At 43.7% G+C, this 19,978-nt stretch overlaps 1 protein-coding gene across 1 annotated transcript in view; it reads left to right on the top strand.

Annotated features, from left to right (window-relative positions):
• OTOA (otoancorin) overlaps nucleotides 1–19,978 on the top strand; it is a 78,695-nt gene that overhangs the window by 41,583 nt on the left and 17,134 nt on the right. The window contains exons 17-22 of the mRNA XM_037740615.1: nucleotides 1,529–1,602; nucleotides 5,073–5,208; nucleotides 6,760–6,950; nucleotides 9,043–9,136; nucleotides 14,385–14,514; nucleotides 18,761–18,948. Coding sequence (XP_037596543.1) covers nucleotides 1,529–1,602; nucleotides 5,073–5,208; nucleotides 6,760–6,950; nucleotides 9,043–9,136; nucleotides 14,385–14,514; nucleotides 18,761–18,948 — 813 coding nt within the window. The remainder of the gene's footprint in view (nucleotides 1–1,528; nucleotides 1,603–5,072; nucleotides 5,209–6,759; nucleotides 6,951–9,042; nucleotides 9,137–14,384; nucleotides 14,515–18,760; nucleotides 18,949–19,978) is intronic.

Consider the following 19,978-nt stretch of genomic DNA (forward strand, 5'->3'; position numbering starts at 1 on the left):
GCTACTGGCATCTAATGGGTAGAGGCCAGGGTTGTGGTTCAACATCCTACAATGCATAAGACAGCATCACTACACAGAGGTATCTGGTCCAAAATGTCAATTATACTGAGGTGTTTGAACCATGTTTCAGAGGCAACTATAAAGAACAGTTTGCTCTCATTTTTGAGAGTTTTATTTTATAAATAAAATATAGGCCAGGTGCAATGACTCATGCCTGTAATTCCTGCACTCTGGGAGGCTGAGGTGGGAGGATCACTTGAGGACATGAGTTTGAAATGAACCTGGGCAATGTGTAGCAAGACTCTATCTCTACAAAATATACAAAAATTAGCCAGGTGTGGTGGCACATGCCTGTAGTCCTAGCTACTTGGGAAGCTGAGGCAGGAGGATCACTTGAACTCATGAGTTCAAGGCTGCAGTGAGCTATAATTGAGTCACTGCATTCCAGCCTGGGTGGCAGAGTGAGACTCTATCTCTGAACAAAATTTAAAAAAACATATATACTTATGTGTAATATAGAAACCACAAGTGGGCTGGGTACAGTGGCTTATGCCTATAATTCTAGCACTTTGGGAGGCCGAGGTGGGCGGATCACTTGAGGTCAGGAGTTTGAAACCAGCCTGGTCAACATGTTGAAACCCCATTTCTACTAAAAATAATAAAAAAAAATTAGCCATTCGTGGTGATGGGTGCCTATAATCCCAGCTACTCGGGAGGCTGAGGCAGGAGAATTGCTTGAACTCGGAAGGTGGAGGTTGCGGTGAGTTGAGATTGCATCACTGTACTCCAGCCTGGGTGACAGAGCGAGACTGTCACTCTGGTTTAAAAAAAAACAAAACAAAACAAAAAACCCATAAGTGAGCTCATACTATACACACTGTTCTGTTTAACTATGTATATGGCTAAGCTATATATATATATAAAACTATATATAGTTAAGCTATCTATGTAACTATATATAATTAAGTATAACTATATATAGTTAAATATAACTGTGTAACTATATGCATAGTTATACATATAAACTATATATAGTTTAACAGAATAGTGTGTATAATATGAGCTCATTTGTGGTTTTTACATGATATATAACTATATAATGTAATATAGCTTAACTATATATATGCACATGCATAAAATAGCACAGACATCATTTAGTGTCGATATATATAAATCTACCTTATTAAAACAAAGTAGGTGCACTATTCCATTGTATGTATGTACCATATTTTACTTAACCAATCCCTACTGAGGAATGTTAAAATTATATCTCCCTTTCTTGCAGATATAAACAAAATTGTGATGAGCATTCTCATAGTTAAATGTCTGTGTTCATGTTTGTTATTGCCTTAATGATCTTATCCATGCACTAGGCACAGTAGTGGTACCCACATCATAGAGTGCTCTATTGCATAAGTGAACACATATGAAACACTTAGAATAGTGCCTCAATAGCACATGGAAAGCGCTATCTGTGTTTACTCTTCTTCTTACTGCACTAAATCCCCAGAAATGCTTAATCTTTCAGGTTAATTGTTTGGCGTGGAAATACTGGGAAGTTTCCAGGTTGTCTATGCCACCTTTCCTCTTGGCTGCACTCCCGTAAGTGAACACAAGCCCCCACTTTCTGGCGCAGTAGGGTCCGTGGGAATCACTGAAGTCAAAGTGATTTTCTCCCCACTGGGTTTTCTTGAGGAACCAGAGGCAGAATGAAGCGTGCCTTAGACAGTTAAGCCCTTGAGGTCCAGGATTTCAATTCTAGCATCACACAGACCCTCTTGCTTTTCTTGTTATGTAAAAACCAAGCCGAAGCAACCCAAGCCTGAATGAGTGTCTGTCAGTGAAGCAGGTCCCAGCTGGCCTGGCTTTGTGGCTGTGCCAGGCTCCACAGGAATCAGGGCTGATGGGAGCAGTAGGCGTTTCTCCTGGCATGTGTGAGCTTTCAGGCCTGCAGGACAGCCCTGCTTTTCAAACATGATCTGGACATTGTTTCTCTCCTTCTCTCCTGATTTCCCTCTACCTTCTTTTGTTCTTATTGTCTTTATTCATTCAAAAAAATGTTCATTGAGTACTTGCTGTGTGCTATTTCTCAGATACCTAAATTTTCTTTTTATAAGATCTTATAATCTCATGGTGGGAGAGAGAATAGACAAGCATGAATTCAATTATAATATCAGGTTGATATTTGATTGAAAATGATATAACTGAAACTCAAACTGACTTATGCAATAAAAGGGAATTTTTGATTCAGGTAATTGGAAAGTTCAGAGAGGGACTTCAGGCATGGCTGAATCTAGAGGTTCAAATGATGTCATTTGTCTCTTGTTCCAGCTTTTCTCTGTTGGCTTCACTATCAGGCAAGTTCTTTCTCTGTGGGAACCCTGGCAGATCTAAGGTTAAATTTTCCCAGCTTCATATTCAGGGAAAAGAGAAAAATGTTCTTTACCCATCATTCTCAATACACATCTTGGGTTTGACTCTCATTGACCTTAATTGGGCAAATTTGTTTTTCTTGAACCAATCAGTGAGATTGGGAGGATGGGTAACTTTGACTTCGATCTGTATTTGCACCCCTGGAGCTGGAGAGAAAACACAAGGACCTACAGCGAGGGAGAGTGTTTTCCAAGAAAAACCAGATGCTTTCCAAGAAAGCCACATGCTGTTACACACCTCTGTTAGCACAGAGGCAGAAGAACATATTTTTGGGGAAGATGTTGAATCTGGTTTTGGGACAGTCAAGTGGTGGGGTTGAGTAGGCCAGATGGGTTTCATGCAGCCTTTCTTAACTTTTTTATTGCCTTCCAAAGGAGAGACAAAGGGGATGGATAATGAGCACTGGGCATAGGGGAGGGAATATCACCTACAGACTGGAGAAACAGGGGAGACTGTACTCATGCTGGATAGAGAGTTTAAGATGAACATTCCAGGCAGTGGAATGGGAATGTCCAGTTCAGCAGTCAGTAAGAAAAGCAAAGCACTCTGGGAACATGGGGGTGTATACACATGGGGGTGTATCTGCAGAGTAGATAGGGGAGAGAAAGCCAGAGGAGCAAGGGACATCAGATCATGGGGGCTTTGCGAAGTGAGGTGTTTCACTCATATTCTGTGTGCAGCCATCAGATTTATATTTCAGAAAGATTATACCCTCTAGGCATATGGAGGATACAATGCAGGGAGGCTGAATGGAAGGAAGGGAGGCAGCAGATTATTTCAGTAACCCAGATCTTGGCATGGCATTTATTTCACTCATTCATGTCTCAGCTCAAATGGAACTGCCTTAGAAGGGGCTCGTTTGATTACTCCCATCATCATTCTCTTTTACCATTTCATTTTCTTCCTTACATTAATTAATTAATTAATTTTTGAGACAGAATCTCACTCTGTCACCCAGGCTGGAGTGCAGTGGTGTGATCTTGGCTCATTGCAACCTCTGCCACCTGGGTTCGAGCGATTCTCCCACCTCAGCCTCCCTGGTAGCTGGGATTACAGACATGTGCCATCACACCCTACTAATTTTTGTATTTTTTGGTAGAGACATGGTTTCACCTTGTTGGCTAAGCTGGTCTCGACCTCAGAAGACCTGCCTCGGCCTCCCAAAGTGCTGGGATTACAGGTGTGAGCCACCACACCCGGCCTTCTTCCTTACATTTATTAATAGCTGAAACAAAATATTTTATTCATTGGTTTCTGTGTTTCTTGTCTCTACTAGAATTAAGCACCACAAATGCAGGACCACTTGTGTCTTCTTCATTGTTATATTTGGTGCCTAGAACAGTGCCTAGCTTACTGTAGATGCTTTGTAGATATTTATTGGATGAAGGAAGAAATAAATAAGATAGTAGTACTGGGAATGGAGAAGTAAGAATAGATCTTTTGTTGTTGTTTCGAGACAGGGTCTCATTCTGTCACCCAGGTTGGAGTGCAGTGGTGTGAACTGAGCTCACTGCAACCTCGGCCTCCCAGGTTCAAGTGATTCTTCTCCTTCAGCCTCTGGAGTAATTGAGACCACAGGTGCATACAACCATGCCTCCCTAATTTTTTGTATTTTTGGTAGAGATGGGGTTTTACCATGTTGCTCAGGCTGGTCTCGAACTCCTGATCTCAGGTGATTCACCCACCTTGGCCTCCCAAAGTGCTGGGATTACAGTTGTGAGCCATCGCACCTGGCCAGAAGTGAGAACAGATTTGAATAATACTGAGGATATAGCAATGACAGTCTTGGGATAAAGAAAAAAAGGAGTGTGGGTTAGCACAGAGGCGGAAGAACATGTTTGGGGGAAGATGTTGAATCTGGTTTTGGAACAGTTGAGTAGTGGGGTCGAGTAGGCCAGATGGGTTTCATGCAGCCTTTCTCAACTTTTCTTATTGCCTTCCAAAGGAGAAAATTTTAATTTCTCCTAAGTCAAATAAATTATACACTGATGAAAAGTATTTTGAGTAGGGTTGAGCTTCAGTGGGTTACGGATCATTGTCGTAACTAAATATTTTTTACCCCTCATCCAAAACAATTTCTCCTTCTTGAGGGTGACATTGACCCTGTTGAGAATACATGGTCAAGAGCTGAAGGGTCAAGAGCTGAAGGCAGAGTTCTAGACTGGAGATGACAGAATTTCTCTTTCTACTTTCTTTTTCTTACTTTTTTTCTCACTTTCTACTTATTCTCTCTACTCTTTGTCTCTTTCTTCACCTACTTTTCCTTTCTTTTTCGTCTTCCCTCAACTAGTCCATCAATTAACATGTTTATGGAGAACCTATTCTCTGATCAGTGCTCTGGAGCATTATGGGTAGCAAGATGGGAAGTTTGTTCCCACCCATAGAAGAAGAGCATGATGGGAAGTGTGTTGCCCATTCATAGAAGATGACCATAATGGGAAATTTGTTCCCACCCGTAGAAGAGAAGCACGATGGATGGGAGGTTTGCTACCTGCCACAGGGAGCCACAGCATCACTGGGGAGAACAAATATTTAAAGAATGCCCCTGGGATGAACTCTTGGGCATGTGGACCCTGATTTTAGGGGCCAATAGCAAGCAGCCAGTTCCTTCTCCTCTTGTTCTCCCCATCTCTCTCCAGGGCCCGCTACCTGGCTTCTGTCCCAGCCTCTCAGTGTGTGCCCTTTCTGATCAGCCTGGGGAAGAGCTGGTTGGACTCCTTGGTTTTAGATTCTCACAAAAAGACTTCAGTCCTCAGGAAAGTGCAGCAGTGCCTGGTAAGAAAACTTCCTGGGTGTCCCCTCCCCTCTAGATGTCTGTGGCCATCTTGGGGAGCCCTGTGAGGGATCTGTCTGGGATCTCGAGCCTGCTTTGATGGCCGGAAGTCTGACTTGTGGGTCTTGAAGCTGACTCTAAAGCTGCTGGTTGGAACCATCTTGGTCATTGGTTCTGGTGACTTCTGGCCCAGGGCCCAAAGGAGAGGAGGCTACTCTTGAGGGATGGGAAGAGCCCGTACCCAGAGTCTGGGTGCCAGTGATTGGTTATGTGGCTTTGGGCAAATCACCTTCCCTCCCTGAGCCTCAGTCTCCTCATCTGTAAGGTGAGTGTAATAGCACATCCCCCATAGAGTATTTTTTTTTTTTGGGACAGAGTCTCACTGTGTCACCCAGGCTGGAATGCAGTGGTGTGATCTCAGCTTGCTGCAACCTCTGCCTCCCAGGTTCAAGTGATTCTCTTGCCTCAGCCTCCCAAGTAGCTGAGACTACAGGTGCACACCACCACACTTGCCTATTTTTTGTATTTTTAGTAGAGACAGGGTTTCACCATGTTGGCCAGGCTGGTCTCGAACTCCTGACATCAGGTAATCCACCCATCTCAGCCTCCCAAGATATTGAGATTACAGCCATGAGCCACCATGCCAGGCCTTCTCATAGAGTATTGAGAACACGAAATGGGCAATGTATTATTTAATGTAAAGGCTCAAAGACCAGAGTGTCTGGGAGTGAATCCTAGCCTTGCCACTAGCTGGCAGTTTCTTTATCCTTAAAAAATGGATAATAGTAGTACTTACTTCTTACAGTTACTTTGAAGATGAATAGATTGAGACCCATAGATACTCAGACAGTGCCCGCACATAGGAAATACACAATAAATGTCAACAATTTTTGTCATTTTGTGAAAGTGCAAAAGAGCTTTGAAAGCTTTCGAGTGCCATACAAACTTTGAAGTGCTGTTTTTATTTTTGTGGTGCTAATAGTATAACGGTGGTTGAACTCTGGAATATTCTCAGAGCAATAACAATGACAGCAGTGCTCATTTACTGAGTGCTCCTGGTATGCCAAGATCAGGGTTTCCCAGATATCTGAGGCCTGCCTCCCTGGGGAAGATCAGGTCTTGTTCCATCTCTAGAATCCATTACAGAGTAGGCAGTTCAGATCCTGAAATCTTTAAGAGTTTGGGATTGGAACTTTTTTTTTTTTTTTGAGACAGTTTTCCTCTGGAGGCTGGAGTGAAATGGCATGATCTTGGCTCACTGCAACCTCTGCCTCCTGGGTTCAAGTGATTCTTGTGCCTCAGCCTCCCAAGTAGCTGAGGCAACAGGCATGTACCATGATGACTGGCTAAGTTTTGTATTTTAGATGGGGCTTCACCCTGTTGGCCAGGCTGGTCTCAAACTCTTGACCTCAAGTGATCCACCTGCCTCAGCCTCCCAGAGTGTTGGGATTATAGGCATGAGCCACAGCGTCCAGCCCCCAGGATGTGTGTCTAATGGCTCATGATCTTATGCCCTGCTGGAACTGCCCATTGACTCCACTTGTTGGGTTTAGGATGACTCCATTCCTGATGAGTACACTGTGGACATCGTGGGGAACCTGCTCTGTCACTTGCCGGCAGCCATCATCGACAGGGGGATCTCCTCTAGGGCCTGGGCCACTGCTTTGCACGGCCTCAGAGACTGCCCAGACCTCAACCCCGAGCAAAAGGCTGCAGTGAGGCTCAAGCTCCTGGGACAGTATGGGTGAGGAGCGGCTGGTGATTGGCTTTTGGGGGTGTGGTATGCTCTGCGGGAGGGACACCCAACCTTGGATCTCCTGCCCTACCAACAGAAGCCTCTGGCTTAGGATGAGGTAAAATTCTTATGCTTAGTTTGGAAATGTGACCATTCTTCTTTTGGTTTCAGATTTGCTGTAAAGTGGAATCAATAGTTAACTGCCCTACAAATCTCAAAGAGTTGTTACTTACATTGCTTGGCATATGAAAGGGAAAATTTGGAAAAGATGGTCCTTTACAGATGCAAGGTGGTGGTATTATTATTAAAGACTTTTTTTTTTTTTTTTTTTTTCGAGACAGGGTCTCACTCTGTCACCCAGGCTGCAGTGCTGTGGCACAATAATGGCTCGCTGCAGCCTCAACCTCCTTGGGCTCAGGTGATCCTCCCACCTCAGCCTTCTGAGTAGCTGGACCACAGGTGCACATCACTATACTGAGCTAATTTTTGTATTTTTTTTAAGGGATAGAATTTCACCATGTTGCCTAGGTGGGTCTTGAACTCCTGGGCTCAAGGGATTTACCCACCTCAGCCTCCCACAGTGCTGGAATTACAGGCATGAGCCATCATGTCTGACCCTAGAGACTATTTTTAAAACTAGTTTTAGGTTCTCAGAAAAATTGAGACGATAGAGATTTCCCATCTCCCTCTGACCCCGTACATGCATAAGCTCCCCATGATCAATATCCCCCACCAAAGTTGTACGTTTATTAGAACTGATGAACCTATGTTGACATTATTGTCATTGGATTCTCATTATCACCCAAAGTCCATATTTTACATTAGGGTTCACTCTTGGTGCTTTCCATACTATGGGTTCAGACAAGTGTATAATAACATGTATTCACTGTTATAATATCATATGGAGTATTTTTGCTGCCCTAAAAATCCTTCTGGGCTTTTTCTGTTCATTCCTCCCTCACTCCTAATTCCTGACAACCACTGATAACTTTTGCCTTTTCTAGAATATCATATATTAGGAATCATACAGTAGATAGCTTTTTCAGATAGATTTCTTTTACTAATAGGCACTTAAGTTTTCTCCAGGTGTATTTTTGGCTTGATAGCTCATTTCTTTTTAGTGCTGAATAATATTTCATTGTCTTAATGAACCACAGTTTATTTAGCCATTCACCCACCAAAGGACATCTTGGTTGCTTCCAAGTTTTGGCAGTTATGGATAAAGCTGCTATAAACATCCGTATGCAGGTTTTCATGTAGACATAAGTTTTCACCTCCTTTGCATAAATACCAAAGTGTGTGTTTGCTGGGCTATATGGCAAAATCATGTTTGCTTTTGTAAGAAATCACCAAAATGTCTTCCAAAGTGGCTGTATGATTTTGCATTCACACCAGCTGTCACTGCTAATTGGGCAGACCTCCTTTAGAGATGTCACCAAAGATAGTGTAATGCTCTTCACTGTAGGCATTTATGGTCTATATAAGAATAACAGTGGATTCTGGGTCAGTGCTTTTATTTTATCCTGCCAAATTCAAGAGAAAATTTCTTTCTTATTCTCAGAGAAGACTGTTATGGTAAATTAAAAGGAGGAAATATATCATTGCTCTTCTATTGAGGAGGCGGAGGAAGGAAACACTGTGATATAAATGGCAGAAATTCAATAGTTCAATTCAAACTGAAGAGAATGGGGATGTATTGAATTCAGGAATGGAATATGATGGAAAACTACATGGGTGGTCTTCAGGCATGGCTGAATCAAGTGTCTCAAATGACATCATCAGGAATACGTTCCTCCAGTTCCTCAGCTCTTCCTTGGTGTGGTCTTTATTTTTTCCACTTGGTTATATGAATGTCCTCCAAAATCCTCTTTACTGCCAGAGATACCAGAGAAAAGAGAGCTTCTCTGATAGTTCCATCAAAATTCCCAGGGATGACTCTGGTTGGTCAGCCTGCATCACATGCCAATTTTCTTGGTCAAGGAAATGGGATCATGTGATTGACAGCTTTTCTAAGTATAAGATAATCTATTCCTGAAAGAAAAGGCAACAGATGTTTACCACAGTATGGTTTTTCACTTTACTGGCTATTATCTTTTTTTAGACTCCCTCAGTACTGGACAGCTGAGACCACGAAGGACTTGGCATCCTTTCTAGTGCTTTTCTCAGGAGATGAATTAAGCTCTATAGCCATAAAGGTAATGTTGTGCTCCATCTTAAGAAGGCTGAAGGAGTTTGAAGGGAAAGAAAGTGTGGTCAGTTATACACCATTGGGTTTACTGCTGTCTATGGTTCTGGAAGCTTCCTCCCTGCCTCAAAGCTAAGAGGTTTCCAGCTCCATTCCAGGATGTGAAAGGTTCTGGAAAAGGGAGTGAGGCCACAGCTAAATGAACTCAGGCCCTTTGGTGTGGCCCTCTAGGCAGATGTGTGCAGACAGGTGTCGCTTAGCCACCACTCTGCTATTAGTGTGCATGTCACATGCACACCTGTCCTGGCTTTCACACTGGCTGGTGCCCTGTGCACATGCACATGTATTCTCAGTGTATGCAATCACATGTGCAAACACATTCAATCCAATAACAAGTCTTTATTGACCATTAAATTTGGGCACAGCACTTTTCTTGGAGTAACGCTCCAGAAGTTAGACAGTCTAGGCCAAGGGACATGCAAAATGAGCATGAATTGGTTATTTTTATTGCATTACAAAGCCACAGCATCTCAAGGGTATAGAACAATTCTCATGTATCTCTTGCTGCCTGATTTGTGGGTCACTGGGACAGCCCTGCTCCGTAAGGCTGTCTCTGGAGCCCAGGCTCTAGAACTTGTTCTCACCATGGAGGTGTGAAGCTACCAAAAAGGGAAGGGATAAGTATAATTCTCCTTCTGCCCTAGGCTGGAAATTGGCACGCTATCACTTCTGCTGCATTCCAATGGCCAAAGTAAGTTAGATGACCAAGCCCAACTTTAATGGGGCAGGAAGGAGTTTCCTTCCATGGAGGTAGAGGGTAGGAAAGTAAAGGAGCGAATGTTTGCTGACCAGTAATCAGATCTCCCACAAAGTACATCCACACACTCTCATTCCTGCCCTTGTAGGCGCAAGGTGCACATGGTCACACATGCTCAGCAGGGCCTGAACACACAGAATTTCACCTAGGATCACACATGCACAGCACACATTATGAAGTCCAGTCATAGTAAAATCATATTCTGGATGTTCAAACATATAGTCATAAGCAGTTGATGCACAAATGTTTATTTTTATTTTATTATTTTATTTTTGAGATGGAGTCTCCCTCTATTGTCCAGGCTGGAGTGCAGTGGCACAATCTTGGCTCACTGCAACCTCTACCTCCCATGTGCAAGTGATTCTCCTGCCTCAACCTCCCAAGTAGCTGGGATACAGGCACCTGTCACTATGCTCTGCTGGGTTTTATATTTTTAGTAGAAACAGTGTTTCACTATGTTGGCCTGGCTGGTCTTGAACTCCTGACCTCAAGCGATCCACCCGCCTCAGCCTCCCAAGTGCTGAGATTATAGGTGTGAGCCACCATGCCCAGCCCTGACGCACAAATGTTATATATCTCTCTAAAATTTTTCCTTTCTTGTTTTTTTCTTATGTTTATATTTAAATTTTTTTTCCCCCAAGTTGTTGGGGAAATGATGGTATCTGGTTACACAAGTAAGTTCTTTAGTGGTGATTTGTGAGATTTTGATGCACCTATCAGCCGAGCAGTATACACTTCATCATATTTGCAGTCTTTTATCCCTCACGCCCCTCCCACTCTTCCATCCAAGTCTCCAAAGTCCATTGTATCATTCTTACGCCTTTGGGTCCTCATAGTTTAGCTCCCACATATCAGTGAGAACACACATATATCCATCTAATCTTAAAAGAGTAAACTTCTGAAATTGAAAAAGTATTGTATCAACACTGAAATTTCAAAAACACAGTATAGAGTTAAAAAACAACAACAACAAAACAACCCAGGTTGCAAAAGAATATCCATAGTAGGATACGAAGTAAATAAATACTAGCTGAATTAATTTAAACCATATGCAAGCCAAATTTATATGTAAGAGAAGTGTAAAAGTGAATACCAAATTCAGGGTGACAGTTACTTCTGGGGAAGGAGGAAGGCAAAGAGTGAAGAAGAGACATTAATTATACTGTGATGTTTTATTTCTTAAGCTGGGTTGTGAGGACATGGGTGTTTTGTTGTATTATTCTGCATACTCTTTTTACTGGAAATGTTTAATAAAACAAGTAGTACATGCTCCTGCTTAACAAATCCCAATTGCACCAAAGGTAATAGGATGAGAAGCAGGTCTCCCTCCCACCCCAGACTTCTAGTTCCCTAGCCTCCCTCTTCAGAGGCAACTGCTGTCCCCAATCTCTTCTGAAAAATTGGGGACATCCTTTCAGAAAAATCCTGAATACCTATGTAACAAGTTTTATATAGGTATAAAAATACCTATTTAACAAGCCTGGCCAACATGGCAAAACCCCATGTCTACTAAAAACACAAGAGTGTATACATACTCTTCTTTAAAAAACACAAAATGGAAAATACCATTCACTCTGCTATGCACATTGCTTTCTAAAAGTTAACTGTCTTAGAGCTGTTGCTTTCAGCCTTAGCTGCACGTTAGAATCACCTGGGGAGATTCCAAGATGGACCAATCCATGGTACCCACCCCAGATCAGCTGACTCAGAATCTTTAGGGGCTGGCTCTGGTTGTCTGTAGAATTCCCAGGTGATTCTTATGCACAGCCAGGGTTGAGAACTGCTGACCTTTCTGAAGATGAGACGAAAAGGGAAGCTACATAGGCTGAGAGGCTTTCTCTCTGGGTGAGCTGGGATCCAGTAAGGCATAGCTCTTTGTAGGGCTTGATGAATTCCCTGGGCTCATGGACAGGTCTGTCAATAATATCCCAAGTCTTGACAAAGTGCATTCATTCTAGATGAGAAACGGCACTTTTTCGAAGGCAACCCAAAGTTCCCTAAGTTCCCTCATTGCTAGTCTCCATCCAGAATGTTGAGACAACCATTCTTCACCTCCTTTTCATGATAAATACTGTGTTAGGCAATTTTTTTTTGAGATATAGTCTTACTTTGTCACCTAGGCTGGAATGCAGTGGCACTATCTCGGTTCACTGCAACCTCCACCTACTGGGTTCAAGCCATTCTCCTGTGTCAGCCTCTCAAATAGCTGGGAGTATAGGCATGGCATGCACCACCAAGCCCGGATAATTTTTGTATTTTTTGTAGAGATGAGGTTTCACCATGTTGGCCAGGCTGGTCTTGAACTGCTGACCTCAGGTGATCCACCCACTTTGGCTTCCCAAAGTGCTAGGATTACAGGTGTGAGCCACTGCACCTGGCCTGTGTTAGGCAATTCTTGCATTGCTATAAAGAAATACCTGAGACTGGGTAATTTATAAAGAAAGAAGGTTTACATGGAATACTATGCGGCCATAAAAAGAATGAGAACATGTTGTTTGCAGGGACATGGATGGAGCTGGAGGCCATCATCCTTAGCAAACTAATGCAGGAACAGAAACCAAATACCGCATGTTCTCACTTATAAGTAGGTGCTAAATGATGAGAACACATTGACACATAGAAGGAAACAACAGATACTGGGGCCTATTGGAGGGTGAAGAGTGGGAGGAAGGAGAGGATCAGGAAAAATAACTAATGGGTACTAGGCTTGATACCTGGGTGATGAAGTAATTCATACCACAAACCTCCGTGACACAAGCTTACTTATGTAACAAACCTGCATATGTACCCCTAAATAAAATTGAATAAAAGTTAAATTAAAAAAAAAGAAGGCCAGGTACAGTGGCTCACACCTATAATCCCAGCACTTTGGGAGGCCAAGACAGGTGAATCACTTGAGCCCAGGAGTTTGAGACCAGCAAGGCCAATATAGTGAAACCCTGTCTATACTATATAAAAAAAAAATTGACCTGGCACAGTGGTGCACACCTCTAATCCCAGCTACTTAGGAGGCTGAGCCATGAGAATTGCTTGAGCTCGGGAGGTGGAGGTTGCAGTGAATAGAGATCATGTGACTGTACTCCAGCTTGGGTGACAGAGCAAGACTGTGAAAGAAAAAAAAAGAGGATTATTTGGTTCATGGCTCTGCAGACTGTACAGGAAGCATGATACTGGCATCTGCCAACTTCTGGGAAGGCCTCAGGAAACTTACAATCATGGTGGAAGGCAGGGGGGAGCAGGGACGTCTTACTTGGCTGGCGCAGAAGCTAGAGAATGATCGGGGAGGTGCTACATGCATTTAAAAGACAAGATCTTGAGAGAACTCACTATTGTGAGGACAGCACCAAGGGGATTGTATTTAACCCTTCATGAGAAATCTGCCCTCATGATCCAATCACCTCTCACTGGACCCCACCTCCAACACTGGGGATTATATTTCAACATGAGATTTGGGTGGGGTACACATCCAAACTATATCAAATACAAAGTTTAGTAAAAATTTTGAAATAGCACCAAGCCAAAAAAGGGATAAGTACACCTACATTTTTTTTTTTTTTTTTTGAGACAGGGTTTTACTCCCATCGCCCAGGCTGGAGTGCAGTGACATGCTCCACTCACTACAACCTCTGCCTCCTGGGCTCAAGTGATCCTCCTGCCTCAGCCTCCTGAGTAGTTGGGATTGCAGGTGCACACCATCACACCCAGCTACTTTTGGTATTTTGTGTTTTGTTGTTGTTGTTGTTGAGACGGAGTCTTGCTACTTTTTGTATTTTGTGGGTTTTTTTTGTTGTTGTTGTTGAGACGGAGTCTTGCTCCGTCACCAGGCTGGAGTGCAGTGGCAGGATTTCGGCTCACTGCAACCTCTGCCTCCCGGGTTCAAGTGATTCCCCTATCTCAGGCTCCCCAGTAGCTGGGACTACAGATGTGCACCACTACACCTGGCTAATTTTTGTATTTTTAGTAGAGATGAGATTTCACCCTGTTGGCTAGGCTGGTCTTGAGCTCCTGACCTCAAGTGATTTGCCTGCCCTGACCTCCCAAAGTGCTGGGATTACAGGTATACGCAACCACATCTGGCCTAAACCTACTTTTTCTGTCAGTATTATCAGATTGCTCTGCTAATAGTGCACAATTTAACAGTCCCGCAGAAAAATGAATGTGCCCAGCAGTAAGTATTAGCACTTTATTTTAGTTTTGTCAATCTGGTGAAAAGTGATGTACTTATGTTATTTAGGCTTTGTTGGATTATTATTGAGGTTGAATATAATTTTATAGGATTCTTTATAGAGACCGCTTTAGTGGGACTAGGGATTAGATTTATATGAGAAGTTGTTATATCGAAGAATGAAGAAAGTAAGTAGTGTGTGTTTCAACTCTGATTTCAATCTGTATTTAATGAGCTTTAATTATTATTCCTCTTCTTTTATCTTCTCTCACACAGTTTCCTGAGATCCTTCTACAAGCAGCTTCCAAGATGGCCAGGACCCTGCTCCCTAAAGAATTCCTCTGGGCTGTCTTTGAATCTGTTCTGAATGGCAGTGACAAGCTCCCTAGCTCTGACCCTATGCCTGGTGAGTGTTTCCAGGGTACCTGAGCCAGTGCTGGGCTAGCAATGTTTCAGGCAAGGTCCCTGATATTAAGAGGGCTCCTTATGCTAGGAACTAGATTAAATGTCTGCAGAGCAATAGAATGACAAAAATCTATAGGCAAAAGAATTACACTTTTGGGCCAGGTGTGGTGGTGGTTCATGCCTGTAATCCTAGTACTTTGTGAGGCCAAGGTGGGCAGATCACTTGAGGTCAGGAGTTTGAGACCAGCCTGGCCAATATGGTGAAACCCTGTCTCTACTAAAAACATAAAAATTAGCAGAATGTGGTGGTGTGTGCTGGTAGTCCCAGCTACTCAGGAGGCTGAGGCACGAGGATCGGTTGAACTTGGGAGGAAGAGGTTGCAAGGTTGCAGTGAGCTGAGATGGTGTAATTGTACTCCAGCCTGGGTGACAGTGAGACTCCGTCTAAAAAAAAAAAGTTACACTTTTGTAAAGTGACCTGGAATCATGACCCATACTCCATATCCAGGCTAGTAGGTTTGATGAGTAAATAGGTGTAACAAACATTTCAGTAGGATTGACTTGGATTAGTGGTTTAACATGGCAGTGATAGGGCTGGACTGGGTAGATTTAACACCTGAGTCTGCCAAGTACTGGCTGTGTGGCTTTGGGTAAGCTGTTTAACCTCTGTGTGCCTCAGTTTTCATTCTTTATCAAATGGGGATAATGAAAGTCTCTTATCTCGCTTTAAACCCAGAAACATGGTTATAAGAATGTCTTGCATGTAGCAGATCCTTAATAAGATCCTTTTAAAATTTGATTTTTTTTTTTTTGAGATGGAGTCTTGCTGTGTCACCCAGGCTGAAGTGCAGTGGTGTGATCTCGGCCCACTGCAACCTCCTCCTCCCAGGTTCCAGCAATTCTACTGCCTCGGCCTCCCAAGTAGCTGGGATTACAGGCATGTGCCACCCCACCTGGCTAATTGTTTTATTATTAGTACAGACGGGGTTTTACCATGTTGTCTAGTCTCGTCTTGAATTCCTGGCCTCAGATGATCCATCTGCCTTGGCATCCCAAAGTGCTGGGATTACAGAGGTGAGACACCTCGCCCAGCCTAAAATTTGATTTTTATAGAGGCAGGGTCTCTCTCTGTCACCCAGGCTGGAGTGCAGTGGTGCAATCATGGCTCACTATGGCTTCAACCTTCTGGACTCAAGAGATCCTTCCACCTCAGCTTTTCAAGTAGCTGGGACTGCAGGCATGCACCACCTCATCTGGATAATTTTTTTATTTTTTGTAGAGATAGGGTCTTGCTATGTTGTCCAGGCTGATCTCGAACTCTGAGCCTCAAGTGATCCTCCTGCCTTGGTTTCCCAAAGTGCTGGGATTATAGATGTGAGCCACTATGCCTGTCCAAGTGTTAGATATTTTATTATCATTACCATATACCTACTAAGTACAGATTGGGGCCAGGCATGAGAAGACAAATTTAATCAGACCCAATGATAGTAGTTGACAGTCAGTGTTTGCTTTCATCCACCCAACAAATATTCATTAAGCACCAACTATGTGAACAAAGAGCTCACTTTCAAATGGAGGGTAGCAAGACAACAAATTCCATACATAAGTAAAATATATGGTATATTGTATGAAAAGTGCCAAGAAGGAAAATAAAGCAAGGGAAGGGGCCAGGAGTGTTGAGAGGGGGACTGTCATATGAAAAGAGAACTGCGAAGGAACATCTCATTGAGAAGGTGACATCAGAATGAAGACCCAAGGGAGAGTGGGCCATGTGAATATTTTCAGTTAGAGTCTTCCAGGCAGAGAGCGCAACATGATCACTCCTATGAGTGGGAGGCAGGGGCCAGTGTGTTTGGAGGGGAGTGAGAGACAAGGCCAGCCATGTAGGGACTGATAAGGAAATCCTAATGACTTTGGCTTTTACTCTGGGTGGAGACGTCATGTGACTTCAAGCAAAGAAGTGTCACAGTTGGATTTATGCCTACTTTGGGTGATCATCCCTCCATGCATTGTCCTGTTCTCCCATTTTTTTTCTTCAAGAACGTGGGGATTTTATTGGGTTTTGGAGGTGGCTCTCAGCAGCATAGATGGGGAGCTGGAAAGGAGATGGAGTGGGAAGATGGTCTTCCCCTGGAGTTCGGGTGTCCTGTGACCAATCTCCTCTCTGACTGTCCCCAGCCGAATTCTTCTCAGTGTTCAGATGCTCCTTCTCTTCTCTCCTTCTCTGCCATGCTGCTCCTCTATTCATCTGCTCATCTGCTTATATGCTCATGGAGCCTGGGGTTTGGGGTTTATATGGGTGCAAGGATAGTGGGACATGGCAGGACAAAAGGCAACAGATGAGCACGAAAACAGGAATGCCTGTTCCTATTTAGAGCTGCAGGTTTCCAGGCTCAGGTGTTCTCCCATTTTTAAAATGAAAGAAACTGGGGCTTAGAGAGACTAAGGGACTTGTCCAAAATCACAGAGTTAGTAAATGGCAGTTCTTGTATTTGTACCCAAAGTTCATGGTGACCACCCTGGCTCCCACTGCCCTCAAGATCTAGCAGTACATGTCGTATTGCAGAGCTCTTACTGTGTGTATGTGATACACAAAAGTAAGGCTTTCCACACTCAAGGGAAGAAAGCTCTGATATCACTGCATAGGTCAAGTGTTCTTTAGTTGGTTCTGGGTGTTAACTGCTGCTATGCTTTAGTGATTAATGAATTAGGATTACTGCTTTGTTTTATATCAATGTGTGTGTGTGTTCACTCATTCCACAGATATTTGATGAACACCTACTATGTGCCAGGCTCTATTCTAAGCCCTGGACAGACACAGTGATAAGACCAAGCCCTGATGTACTAGTCAACTATTCTTCCCTCTCTAATTCTCTGCTACCACTGATATTGTTTTCACTAGAGAGTGGGGTGGGGGTTGGCCTAGGGAGGGATTAGTCCCCTCCAAGTGGCTTATGATAAAGATGTTTGAGGACCACAACTGGCATCTTTGATCTGGTCAACTTTTGCCCCTTGACTGGAATCCAGTGAACTTACATTGAAGGTACAATGAGAAGAGAAAGGCCGTGGGGCTTGGGAAATGCCCTGGCCACAGGTGGGGTTGGTGCATTTGTCAGGGTCAGTGGTGGTCTGCTGCTAGGGCAAGAAATCCGGGGTTTCTCTTAAGGATCCTGGAGTTTTCTCCCAGGTTGGGCACATCAGAGCCAGCAAAGACAATATCTCATTTGCATGTTGGTTGGTAACTAGTTTGAGTAGGCAAAATTCACCTTATTCAAAGACCGAAATGGATGAGTTTTTCCTGTTGCCAAGGGAAGTGCAACGGGCTCACTTCTCTTCTCTCTTGGGATGGGAAAGCCACAACCCCCACTGTGATTTTCATGGATAGCAACTCATCTTCCCAGTTTTTATTTTATTTTATTTTGAGACAGGGGGTCTCACTGTCACCCAGGCTGGTTAGTAGTGTCACCAAGGCTCAGGTGATCCTCCCACTTCATCTTCCTGGGTAGCTGGGACTACAGGCATGTGCCACCATGCCCAGCTAATATATATATATATATATATATATATATATATATATATATATATATATTTTTTTTTTTTTAAGAGATGAGGTCTTGCCCTGTGGCCCACGCTGGTCTTGAACTCCTGGGCTCAAGTGATCCTTCTGCCTTGGCCTCCCAAAGTGCTGGGATTAAAGATGTGAGCCACCGTGCAGCCCATCTTCCCATTTTTATAGGAAGGCTCCTTCATAATTTTGGAACCTTTATGTTGGGTTGCAAACTCAAAGGCATAAGGGGCGAGGTAGGCAACAGAAATTGTGTATTGAGTGCTTACTGTATGTGAGCACTGTTCTAAGTGCTTTATATATAATACAGTCTTCACAACCATCCTGAAAACTGAAATACAGAGAGGTTAAATAGCCTTGGATTTGAATAGAAAGTCAGGACCGTTCACCACCAGCTCTTTCTGCCCTCAGGGAATTTGTAGTTTAATTGTAATGTTGCACTGCTCCTAGTTTGTGCATTTGGCTATGCAAAAAGCTGGCATTTCCTTGACTTCGTTACCCAGTAATTAGCAAGAAATGGCAGAAGTGTGATTCAAACTGGTCCTTGGGCTCCTGCTCTCAACTGCTATGGAGTCCCTTCAGCGCATAAATCGACTGGCGAAGAATGTTACTCATTTCAATAAAGACACAGACTAACATTTCCTGAAATTCTCTTTCTTTCCTGCATCTCCCCTTTCTTCAGGTTGCCATGGAGTCGTGGCCCCGTCTTCTGATGACATCTTCAAGTTGGCTGAAGCCAATGCCTGGTGGGCCCTGGAGGGCCTGCGGTGCATGGAGGAAGACACATTCATCAGGACCGTGGAGCTGCTGGGAGCTGTCCAGGGTTTCAGCCGGCCTCAGCTGATGACCCTGAAGGAGAAAGCAATACAGGTGAAGCTCACCTCAGGGAGGAAATGTTAAACAGAGGAAAAAAGGAAAACACCAAAAACCAATTCAGCATTTCTGCGCATAGAGCCCTCCTCGAGGAGTTTTCACATACATCATCTTGAAATTTTACTGTATCAGCTCAGTGATATTGTGATCTCCTTACCTGAGAAAGGAGGAAATTTTCAGTTCCTCCCTCTTAGGGCTATGGTAGAGAACCGGATAAGATGTGTCTTGGCATCTAGCAGATGTTCAGTGAATCAAGTTCTGTGGATGTCCCAGTGCCTCTGACCAAGGCACTTTGCAGGAATTAGGCTGTTTTTTTCCTCCACCTAGAGAGCCCCTGCTGCTGCTTGCAGCAGGTTTTCTCAGAATCTGTTGCAAATTTGTCTGAAAATATAACAAAGGAGTAAAAAGAGGACTGGAAGTAGTTTTCCATCTTTAGAAAGGTCCCTTTGTTGGCTGGGTGCGGGGGCTCACACCTATAATCCTGGCACTTCGGGAGGCGGGCAAATCACATGAGGTCAGGAGTTCAAGACCAACCTGGTCGACATGTTGAAAACCCATCTCTACTAAAAATACAAAAATTATCCGGGTGTGATGGCATGCCCCTGTAATCCCAGCTACTCGGGAGGCCGAGGCAGGAGAATTGCTTGAACCTGGGAGGTGGAGGTTGCAGTGAGCTGAAATTGCACCAGTGCACTCCAGCCTGAGGGTCAGAGTGAGACTTTGTCTCAAAAATAAATGAAAATAGGTTGGGTGTGTTGGCTCATGCCTGTAATCCCAACATTTTGGGAGACTGGGGTGGGCGGACCACGAGGTCAAGAAATTGAGATCATCTTGGCCAACATGGTGAAACCCTATCTCTACTAAAAATATAAAAATTAGCTGGGCATGATGGCATGTGCCAGTAGTCCCAGATACTCGGGAGGCTGAGGCAGGAGAATTGCTTGAACCTGGGAGGTGAGGTTGCAGTGAGCTGAGATTGTGCCAATGCATTCCAGCCTGGTGACAGAGTGAGACTTTGTCTCAAAAA

This window comes from Cebus imitator, unplaced genomic scaffold (genome assembly GCF_001604975.1).
Source record: "Cebus imitator isolate Cc_AM_T3 unplaced genomic scaffold, Cebus_imitator-1.0 Scaffold85, whole genome shotgun sequence".
In the NCBI taxonomy this organism is placed as follows: Eukaryota; Metazoa; Chordata; class Mammalia; order Primates; family Cebidae; genus Cebus; species Cebus imitator.